This window comes from Dipodomys ordii, unplaced genomic scaffold, assembly GCF_000151885.1.
Source record: "Dipodomys ordii isolate 6190 unplaced genomic scaffold, Dord_2.0 Scaffold26, whole genome shotgun sequence".
In the NCBI taxonomy this organism is placed as follows: Eukaryota; Metazoa; Chordata; class Mammalia; order Rodentia; family Heteromyidae; genus Dipodomys; species Dipodomys ordii.
Window position 1 is genome coordinate 5,889,365 of NW_012267242.1, and position 12,391 is coordinate 5,901,755.

The window sequence follows — 12,391 nt, forward strand, 5'->3', positions numbered from 1 at the left end:
TTTCAAACTTTATCACAAACATAAAATATACTTAAACATTTTCATTTAAATTTTGGACATGGATTTAAGTTAAATGGCCCTTGTACAACTATATGTATATGATATTTACTTTTTAAAATACAGGTAAAGACTAAACCACCTTCATTAACAACAGTTACCACTTTTTGTAAAGAAATAAAATATCTGAACAAAGTTATACAGCTAATGAGTACTCACTCGTGATGATGAGAATCTGGGGAAAAGTGAACCATCCTCTTGTTACTGACAGGGCCAGGACTGGAAACCTGTGGGGACAGTTTTTTGAATCAGAGATTGGTTTGCAGATCAACAGCAGATGATAAGGATGTAATGGATGGGAATATAGTTGTAAACTGGAGCCTACAACCTTCATCCTCAAATCCAAGACAAAACTGCATAAACCAAAAGTATAATCTAATTCTTGGTAAAAATTATCTTGATGGTCACAGATATTCTGCAAGAATTTAAAGACTGTTTTAAAAGTATCTTTAAACTATGTAAATATTATTATTATTTTTTTTTTTTTGGTGTCGGTCATGGGGCCTGAACTCTGGGCCTGGGCACTCTCTCAGCTCTTCAGCTTAAGGCTAGAACTCTACCACTTGAGCCATAGTGCCACTTCTGGCTTTTTTCTGCTTATGTGGTGCTGAGGGATCGAACCCAGGGCCTCATGCATGCAAAGGCAAACACTCTATCATTGAGCCACCTTCCCAGCCCTGTAAACATTCTTAAACAGATCAGTGACTCATTTGCAAATACTGTCCAGCTGCTCCTGTATTTAATTTGATGATGAAAAGAGTTTGATTAGATCAGCAGATATTTCCATGGGCCACTGTATTTATACTTAGTTCCTAAATATAAATAATATATATTATAATGTAAAAATTCAAATGCACACAAGAATTTGGTCAAGGAAGCATTATTATATTATAGTTTGTCCACAAAGTTACAAGCTACCTGTATATTTACACTGAACAAAACCTAATTTGATGTAAGAGGGCAATATCTTACAATGTAATTTAAAAAATTAGAATTCCAACAACAAATTCAAATAACTTCTTGATATAAGCTACACTCATTTTTAAAGAATTTCACAGCATACCAATCTTACAGAAAGTTCTCAAAGGGAACTAAAGCACCAAGCACAAATGAATCTACCATCACAAATAGAAGGCATAAAGCTACAGTAAAATGTTAAGACAGGCTCTTTCATAAAACAAGACACACGGTTACTTATAGAAATGCCATTTAAATAGAAGAGAATTAAAAAAAAGCATGTAAGGCAGTAATATACCTCTAAAAGAAACATTTTCAAAAATTTTATTTGTTCTTGAATCTCATGGTAACAAGGATGCCAGCATACACACAGGAATTCCAAGAAATGTAAATACTGCAAATGCACAGACAATAACATTGATAACGGATGGCTGGAACAGCACAGGTAAATGTGGCTTAACTCCAAGACCACATCCACCATTCGCCTCAGAATGTGGTTTTCATGCTACTCCAGTGGGTATCCCTGGAATGCAGTAATCCATTTTCTACAGTGGGGCTATGAGAAAAGTCGACTGTGCCTATGTCATGCTTTGTTAGAGGTTCATGATCACATTATCTCATGGTGGACCTGACACTTTTATTCAGTTTACAGTATGTTCTATGTACAGGCAACTTATTTCCTTTGCCAGGGCTGCTGACAACCTTTTCCACACTATATTAATCTTGTTTACTGACTTTATCTTGCTACAAATATCAGAAAACTGAACTTTTTATCTCAGAGAAAAAATAAACAACATGTTGACAGAAGCAGAAGCTATTTTCAGGACTAAAATTGCTTGTTTACCTGAAGCTACACTTACGGAAAAATGTTTTGAGTCTTGCTCTGGCTTAAAGTACATAATCTGAAATTTAATAAACAAAGGAATTTCACATATACTCATGTGATAAATTGTCTGATGAAAACAATAGAACTGAATATAATAAAAAAGAATTTATAACTAATTTATACCACAATACAAATGCAAGCTTTCACTCTAGTCAGAAATAATCATACTATGAATTTCTCAGAAATTGCATGAGTATAAAAACTGGTAAATTCAACTCAATTTTCAACAAATAATTCACAAAAGATTTACAGTAGCAAATGTAGATATTTAAATTGTTTTACATATTCACTAGTAATGGGGTTAAAAAACAGAAGCAAATATTCTTTATAGCTATTTCAAGTCAATTTATGCTTTATGTTTAAGGAATAAAAATATACTCATAGTTTAGAATTTTTTTAATGAAATACAGCATCATTGACATACAGTTATGATGGTGTTTGGAGGTCATTGGTCAGCCTAAGGAGGAATAAATGTTATTACCATTAAAACCTACTCCTACTTTAATGCTTACAGACATGCTTATCTAAAGTCTAAGAATAATATATTCAATAGAGAATTCACCTGTGAAAATCAAGTTTTAGACTGAAGCTGGAGTAGATCTTAAACTTTAAAACACTTTTTTTCTTCTTTTTCCTTTGAGGCAAGATGTTACAATATCGCCCTGGCTGATTTTATACCAGTACTTGAACTCATGATTCCATTATATAATGCTGAAATTACAGTTGTGTTCCAACACATGTTTAACTTTGTGAGCAGAACACTTCAAAATATTATTAGGTTTGAAGAAATATACTTAAAGAATTGCTAACAGTTATAGTTGTTTTATGATGAATTATGAGTACATATAGAAATAAAATGAAGGAGTAGTTACTGAAGCTCAGGGAAGAGCACAAGCAAACTAAGGTTCAAATATCACATCAAAGTATTAATTTCTAGTAAATAAGAATGGTAATGGTTTCATTCCTCCAAACATGCCTTCCACCAATTCCTGAAAAAGACAATGCTTGATAAATCACATTTATTTATTTATTTATTTTTGTTGGTCATCCAGCCTGAACTCTGGGCCTGGGCTCTGTCTCTCAGCTCTTCCACTCAAGGCTAGTGCTCTACCACTTGAGCCAGTGCCACTTCTGGCTTTATCTGCTTATGTGGTGCTGAGGAATCAAACCCAGGGTGTCATGCATGCAAGGCAAGCACTCTACCACTGAGTCACCTTCCCAGCCCTATTATACAAATTTTTAAAAAGCCAAATGAACTTCAAAGCCAGACAGAAATAATGGTTTCTAGATCATCTAACTTTTATGTCATTATACTGTTCATCATTTGCTCTGTTCTACCATCAACTTATCAACTTCTGATGAATGAATATGGTAGTGGGAGACGAAAATGCAACAGCCATGTAAATTATAAGCTCAGTTAAGTACCTTTAGTGGGAAATTCAGGCACATGATCCTGATACCTTTCTCTAGTGTGCTAGGCACGGCTAGAGCCTTTCCTTACTTTTTCACTCATTTGTAACAGCAGTTTCTTCAGCAGATAAACAGAACAGTTGGTTTTATATCCTTCTCATTTTCATGTTGTCTTACAACACCTGTTTCAATTTCTACAATCACAAATGAGGAACCTACTGTCTTGATCCTTTCTTGACTATTACACCCTTTCCTCCTCAGTTTTGTTCTGAGTTCTCAACTCTAGCCTACTTGCCTCCTGAGTGCTATTCTGCTTAGGTACCCATGCCTCCAAACACTTTTTGTGGCAGGCTGCCATTCAAAGGCCTTTCAATTGCGTGAGGACTGGCCAATCAAATCTGTGCAGCCTCCAGCTGGAGGGGGCCGGTCTTAGTGCCGCCAGCTGGCTTGTCAAGCCCTAGAAGTTTCCTGTTTCTCTTAGGACAATTATTAATTTGACTCCTTTGAAGAAAGAAACAGCCTTTAATGTTTAGCAGGCTCTGCATGAGGGTCTCTAGTATGTTCTAGAAATGTGTCAGTCAAATACATGTGACAGATATTAAGGAAAACAAGTGAACAAAAACAATTTCAAAAATATGACTTTAACCCCTGGGGGTGGGAAGTAACAGGAGGATAAAGTGGGAGCAAATGGATTTTGATGCTTAGTCTGAAAGTTTATGTTCACTTAAAAAGGAAATTATGTTCTAATTTTTTTCAGAAATTTTAGGATATATCTTTTATCTAATATTAAAGAAGATTCTCCAAAGTCATTTCAAATGAGGGCACCTATGTTTTTACATTAAGGTTCCAAGAATTCTGTTACAACATGGTAGAAGAATGAATAAAATATTTCATTGTGTCATCTACTCTTATAAAATCACAGCATGGTTACAATTCACAAAAGGCACAATCTATTTGGGGAACAGAAAATAGATTCAGGAAAATAACATTAATATTACTTTAAAATCACATATGGAAAAAGTTAAAAAAAAAGTACTTGCGAATTACTTCCAACCTAAATACAAAAATGCAGCAATTCAAATAGCATAAATTGGATAGCATCGATAAGATTAAAGGGAAACAAAGTAGCTATCTGATTTAGGAAGAAGATAAAAAATCGCCTCTTACAAGGGAGTTGTATTTAATCTATCTCTACCTCAAGTTGCCAAATGCAACTTTCTAAACTGCTGTTTTCACACAGAGCCTTTCTGGTTCCCCTCCAAGGGCTCTGCTGACAGTAAAATGAACACAAGTGAGAAATGCATTCAAGGTTTCCCAGGGTCACTTCTTCACCTCTAGCTTAAGTGTCTAGCTCCTTATGAATACACTGATTGTTCTAAGCTCAACACTATGGCTTAATGGACAAAATTCAATAAATATTATTAGGAACTTACTTACATACAAAATTATGCTTAACTTTACTACTGGTGTCTATTCAGTTGGGTGATTTCAGTTATATTACTACTTGATAAAACCTTGAGTTACAGAATCCTTCTATTCCAAATTTTTCTCCTGTTTCTTAAGAATAAGATCAGTAAATAATTCTCAAGAATTCATCTTGTATCTTCACTCTCTGGCACTTCTCGCAAAGTAAAACAATGGATTTATAGAAGGTTCAGGAAAGAACTCAATTGGGTATTAAAAAAAAAGAAAAAAGAAAAAGAAGTGCATACAAAATGCATGACATGTGATGGATGCAAGGTCATTGTAAGTGCTTACCTAACAGGAGTTTTGTCTTTAAGCAAGACCCACATATAAGGAAGATTCAAAAATAAAGATGTATATTTCAGAAGACCCTTATCTGACACACAGCTAGTAAAGATCTTTTCCCATTCTGTGTGGTTTCTATTTATCTTGATAGCTATGTCCTTTGCTATGCAGAAACTCTTCAGTGTGATGCAATCCCATTCACACAGTAAGAACAAAGGAGGATGTTCTTAGGAGAGGGTCACAAGGGCTCAATAGCTATGTTCATATGTTCATATAAAATGATGTTTATTGAAATGAACTTCAAGAAATGGAAGCAAGGTTTTTTATTATACTGCTGGCAATTCTTTTTTCTTTTCTTCTTTCCCTTTTCATTTGGTTTATTCCTGCTGCTGCTGTTTTTTATTTCTGTACCCTTTGTCTTGTATATAAAATTATCTGTTTTAGAGAGGGGAAGCACAGAAAAGGTGGGACAAAGGGCAAACCAGCTCAACAGTGAACTATACAACTTGGGGAGGGCGGGGAAACTGGGAGAGAATGAGGGAGGAGGCAACACTGCTCAAAACAACTATCTATTCACTATTTGACTTATGTAACTGCAACCCCTCTATATATTTCCTTTACAATAAATGTTAAAAATAAAATAATAAAAATGATCCATTTCTCCGGATAGCTGGTCTACTGGAGATTAGGAAAACATGCACTAAATTAGTAAATTTACACAATATAAATTGGTTTTCCAATAAGAAAATACTCTGAAATTTAGGATTTATATAACCTGACAATGGTAAAGAAATATAAGCCAGTTCCTCACCAAACAAATCTTAAAAAAAATACCAACATTCACAAGTAATGTTGCTCTTTCCCGCAGAGCTGACAGTGGCATTAGGATATGGGTGGCATTAAGTATCTATGGTCTGCATAGAATCTAAATCATATTTGAAGGGATACAACACAGTAGGGGAATGCACCAATTTTTACCTGTTAGTCAAAGTCAAGGGTTCCACGTTGTTGGGATGTGCTTTCAGGAAGAAATTAACCATAAACAAGCCAACAGGGAAGGGATAATGATGACATGACACATCACAAATCCACATAATGAGTAGAAACATTCTTGTTGGCATTAAGAACAACAGTTCTTTATAGTTCTGCCCCGCTTATAGGATGTTTTTCATAAATAAGTTGTCTAGAGAGAAGAGACATCACTATTGTCAGGTTATAGAGAAAAGCTAATGTCAGAGATGGAGAGCAGGATTGATACCTAAGTGGTCATGTTCACCACCTACGTTATTTTTCTTTCAGGGAAACAATGCACAAATCAAGTGTTTATTGTATTTGGGGATTTGCCATAGAAAATGGTGACCATCACCTAAAATACTCACTTGGGAAATCTTTAACCTAGCATGCATAATATATCCAGGAAGACTTTGGAGCTGGCTTGTAAGTTCTCCTAACAAACAAGTCATCTAAGGGGCGTGGTAGCTCCACTAGGGGCTCTCAGAAATCACCACATATGCCAATGTTGACTTAAACAGCAAATGGCTCATAAAGGAGAGAATCATCACAAAAAAGGCAGTGCTCTAAACACTGTGACAGTAAATATTTCAGGATGAGAATCTGAGAAACTTGGAGGAAACAAGGAGAGAGATGGGAGCAAGGGAGGGTGAGGGCAGAGAGAAAGAGAGAAAGAGACAGGGGGAAAGGGGAAAGGGGAGAGAGGGAAAGAGAGAGAGAGAGAGAGAGGAAGGGCATGAGGGAGGGAGGGAAGGAGGGGGAGAAAGGGAGGAGGGGGAGAAGAGAATGTTTCAACTGGTATTTTTTATTCTCTTTTACTTCTTTTAGAAGCAGGTATCAATCTAAATGTGAGATTACACCTTTAAACCAGGAAGGTTTTTTAAAGAATCAAAAAGTCAGAGGAAATAAACCACAGAGAAGCCCAGGGCTTTCCTTTCAATTGAGGATTAGTCTCCCCAGCAGGAATCAGGATACTGTCACAGGGTAGATGCTAACCTTACAGCTGTCAGCACCATAGTGAGAAGTGGATGGAGGCATACATAGACTTGATGCACTTGTGAAGCAATCTTAGTACACTTCCAAAAAACCAAAGTAAATAGACTTCTGTGAGAAATGTTAAAATAAAGTCTGTCATAAGTTGACGAAAGCTTAGAAATATACAAATATATAGTTATGTATATGATGTTGGCAAATGATACGTTTTAAAATTAAACTAAACAGTAATTACTTCATGGTCATAGTTCTGTTCTCAGTTAAAGTACAGTCAGGGTGGGTTAGGGTAAATACAGTAATTCAGGCACTTAGGAGGCTGAGATAAGACAATTTTGAGTTTGAGGCCAGCCAGGGTTACATAATGAATTTGAGCCCAGTGTAAACTATATAATGACACTATAAAACTAAAAAAATAATAAAAAATAATAAAATAATAATAAACCAGATAGTATTAAAACTTGAAATTTAATATTTCTAGCCTATTAGAATGTTAATATTTCTAATTATTAAGTACAGAATTCTCATTATTAGTATATACTATTAATGACTTAAATGCTTTCAGAGAAAAGATTAATTTGCAAATTTAAAAAGCAAATATAAAACTAACTTTTTCATCCTATTTCACAGTAGTATTTTTGAGTAAGAATTAAAAATCCGCTTAGATTGATGTCCAATAGAGACAGTGAAAGATGGTTTCACTTAGCTGTCCAGAGTTAGTTGCAAGCTGTGAGTGTCCTCTACCGGCTGACCAATGCTTCCTAAATCCCTCACTAATGTAGCTGGCAACATTACAATGGGATTCATCAACATGTTTATTTGAAATCTGTTAAATAAAAACCTGCCTTCTGTAAATGTCAAACCAATCAACAAAATGTATGCCTTTAAAAACTTTGTAAGTTTATTTCAGTACTATATGCTTAAGTTACACTTCAAATCTATACATCCTATTAAAATTCTAATTTATAAGCCATGGTAGTCTAAATGTAGATATTCTTATTCAATTCACATCAAAGCAATTCACATTTACATTTAAAAATAAATATTTTCTTAGGTTTCATTACACACACACATACCTCCTCAAAATTAAGTGTATATTTAGGTTAGAAAAATCTACCTTAGAGGCAAATTTAAAAAAAAAAAAAAGAAAAACCTTTGAAAAAATTTGTTAGGAAATGGAAAGACTTGGAAAAAATTATGTTAAGTGAAGTAAACCAGGCCCAAAGAAACATAGGTCCCATGGTTTCCCTTACTTGTAATAACTCGTTTATGTCTGAGACAAGCAGAAAAGGTCAGATAAGATGGTGTTAGGCGAAATAGACCCCAAGATAAGGACACAAGTGGTTTTTTCTTTCTTGCTATTGTTTCTAACATATTTATAAGGTGATTTTTTTTTATTGCTTTGTATGTCACTCCCCCTTGGTATAACCCCCCGTTTTCACTGTATTTGATGTTGGTGTAATTTGGGGAGGGGAAGGAAAAAACAAATTGTTTAAATAGGGATACAGATGGACCCAATGCAACAATGAAATGTATAAGATGCTATGTCAAAAAATGAACTTTACAACTTTGGCGGGGGATGAGAAGTGGGGGGAGATGGGAGGGCAGGGATGGCAGGGGAAAAAACAGGAGGAGGCAACAATGCTTGATAAGATACTCATTACCTTGCTCATGTAATTGTAACCCCTTTGTATGGTATTTTCACAATAAAAAACTGATTAAAATTTAGAAATACAGATTTTATATAAAAAGTTTATGAAATGATTATGCTGGAAATGGTAATCTAAAGAAAAAATTTAAAGTACTGTATTATTTTACCTATCTTAAGTCAAAATTAATTTTATACTTGAAAGTGTTTGATACCTTGTATTAGAACATATCAATTTCACTACAATGAAGATGTAAAGATTCTACAATTTGTGTTCAGTGGCCTTTAATACATATTACATAAATATATATAATACAACTATATACTACAGTTAATATATTTATACATTCAAAATATGTAAATATATTATATATAATTATAAATAAAATGTGATTATAAATATATAATATGCATATATATAGTATGCATATATATTAGAGCTTTAATTATACTCTGTACCTTCCTATATTTAAAACTTTCCCATGCATAGGGAATTCATAATTTCTATTCATCTATTAAACATACAATTATATGTTGGGCTTGGTTTTTTTTTGTTGTTTTTTTTGGGGGGGGGTGGTCTTGGGGCTTGAACTCTGGGCTTGGGCACTGTCCCTGAACTCTTCAGCTCAAGGCGAGCGCTCTACCGCTTGAGCCACAGAGCCATGTCCGGTTTTCTAGTGGTTTATTGGAGATAAGAGTCTCACAGACTTTCCTGCACAGGCTGGCTTTGAACCGTGATCCTCAGATCTCAGGCTCCTGAGTAGCTAGGATTACAGGCGTGAGCCATTGGCGCCTGGCGCTGGGCTTGGTTTATCAATTATCCAATATATCTGTTTAATATGTGTTCAATAAAAATTACTATCTAGAAACAACCACAAGAAAGAAAAAAATATTTGAGTCCTTATCTTGGGGTTCATTTTGCTTAATATCAACTTATCTGACCATTTCTGCTTGTCTCAGACGTATACTAGTAATTGCAAAATAAGGGAAACCATGGGACCTGTTTCTTTGGGCCTGGCTTACTTCACTTAATTTTTTCCATGTCTTTCCATTTCCTAACAAATGGGGCAATGTCATTCTTTCTGATAGAGGCATAGAATTCCATTGTGTATTTATACACCACATTTTCTTGATCCATTCATCTACTGAGGGGCACCTGGATTGGTTCCATATCTTAGCTATGGTAAATAATGCTTCAATAAACATAATTGTGCTGGTAGCTTTAGTATGGTCTTGTTTGTGATCATTTGGGTAAATGCCCAAATGTGGTTTCTTTGTTGCTTTGTATGTCCCTCCCCCACAGTATAACCCCTGTTTTCACTGTATTTGATGTTAGTATAATTTGTGGAGGGGAAGGGAAAAAACAAATTGTTTATATAGGGATACAGGTGGACCCACTGCAACAATGAAATGTACAAGACATTATGTCAAAAAATGAACTTTACAACTTTGGTGGGGGGCCGGTGGAATGGGAAGGAATGGGAAGGGATGGGAAGGGGAAACAAAGAAGGAGGCAACAATGCTTGATAAGAAATGTACTCATTACCTTGCCCATGTAATTGTAACCCTTCTTTTTTTTAAATTTAATTTTATTTTATTTGTGAACATACTGTACAGAGGTAATTGTAACCCTTCTGTACGATATTTTTACAATAAAAAATTTACTATCTAATAGGACTAGTAAGTCAAAAGATGACTACATTTATTTTTTAAAGTTATGGTTCTTACATGTAACAATATTCTGACATATTTCATCCCTCTTCAGAATTCTGTCTTACTCTCATGCTTACTCAAAATTGTTCCCAGTTATCTGGTTGACACAAAAGGTAATCACCTGCTCACTAGGCACTGCTGGGAGATTCCAGACTGACCCACAGCTCACTCTTCTTATTAACCAGAAATACAGAGCACTGGTATAACTCTTGCCAAAGAATTTGTTTACAAAAGTTTTATTTTTTCTCTCTCTGTACATTCAAAACACTTTAAATATAACATTTAATTTTATAAGAAAGTTCAATGAATGAAAACTTTAAGTTTTGAAGTCTCTTTTGCACTGCCTATAATTTTACCGAGGTTCAACAATAACAACAAAAAGCCATGAAATTGTTTTCTCCCTGGTGCTAAGCCCTACAGTCTGTTATAGAAAGGATCAGACTTAAGAAACCAATACTCAAGAGGTTTTCATTCCTAAGGAGAACTGTAACACACAGGAGACCTTATTACTTTTCTTCTTTTATATATATATTTTTGGTAGAAGAGGACACACATGACACCATGATGAGAACCTTGAGAACACTTTGGTGTATATAATAAATTGTTAGGATTGCTTTCTGGACTAAAAGTCTACTTGGACATTAAACATTTAAGAATCTAAGTAGACTAAGAAAACTTTTATGTGTTTGCTATAAATTATTTGGTACCCAGAATCACATGATCAACTTTCAGTACCTAAAGTTATTTTCTTTCCACATTGTTTAATAATGTATCACATTGCCATAAGTTATATATTTACTTTTTTGGAATGTATGCTATTTCTATTGCTTTTCAAACTTGTGTAAGCTAATGTCTTACAACACTAATCTGACATTGATGTTGTATGCAACCTAGATTTACATTGAAAGAAAAAAAAAACCAGATGTTTAAAAAATTGTTTCAGAAAATCTCAAAAATGTACTGACAGTAATTTATGAGGAAGATGCTGCCAGTCTCTATTTTCAAATTGATAAATTAATATATCTTATAGTTAACAAATAAAATATTTAAAGTTATACAAAAAGCTGTATTACTGAACCAAATATGACACTAAACTTCACATTCAAATGCAATTTTATATAATGCAACCTAAAACCAGATTAATATACTGTTTACTGCTCTAAAATTCCATAACTGAAGGCACATAATAACTGACTTTATAACATAAAAGGAGAAGATCCCAGGTACAAGCACACAAACCATTCTTTAAGATACGGAAAAATGATAAAAAAAAATAGTTAATTTTAAGAATCAGGTATTAATTGCAGTATCAAGTGTGAACTTGGTATATTACTCAGTGAATGACAAAAATCTCTAATACTAACTTGTAACTTTTAACATCCTTTGGCCAATATCTATTTTAAGCAAATGATTGCTTGATATCATTTTGCTGATATTTTTCTAGAATACTGAATAGAATTAGATTCAAATTGATATAAGTAAATATCTCTGATAATTCTAGCTGCCTAATACAATAAACCAGGCAGCTAGAGATGGCCAGGTTAAGTTCTGGCCGATAAGAAACATATTTAGTTAGCATGTCAAGCTTACAAAGGAAATTCTTTGCAGTGTAACACTGGCAACATTTTCTTCCCTCCCTCCCTCCCTTCCTCCTCTCTTCCATCCTTCCTTCCCTCCCTTCCCTTCTCTTCCTTTCCCTTCCCTACTATTCCTCCTCCTGTTCCTCTTCCTTCTTTTTCTCTTTTGTTCTTTCTCTTACTGATGGTGTGGTGGTGTTACTGAAACTGGAGTTTGAATACAGGGCTTGGTGCTTGATAGACTTGACAGGTGCTTTCCAATTTGAGCCACACTCCTAGCTACATAGTCATTTTTTGACTAGTGACCAGGCCACCTAAGTATGCTTGTAATTTTATAGAGTATGAACCTATTTTGGTGGTGGGAACCTATTTATTTGTATATATGCTGCTGCG

General features: G+C 34.5%; 1 protein-coding gene across 1 annotated transcript in view; it reads right to left on the reverse strand.

Moving 5' to 3' along the window:
• Positions 1-12,391, reverse strand: part of Gpatch2 (G patch domain containing 2) — a 135,218-nt gene that overhangs the window by 47,712 nt on the left and 75,115 nt on the right. Inside the window, exon 6 of the mRNA XM_013015355.1 lies at positions 217-284. Coding sequence (XP_012870809.1) covers positions 217-284 — 68 coding nt within the window. The remainder of the gene's footprint in view (positions 1-216; positions 285-12,391) is intronic.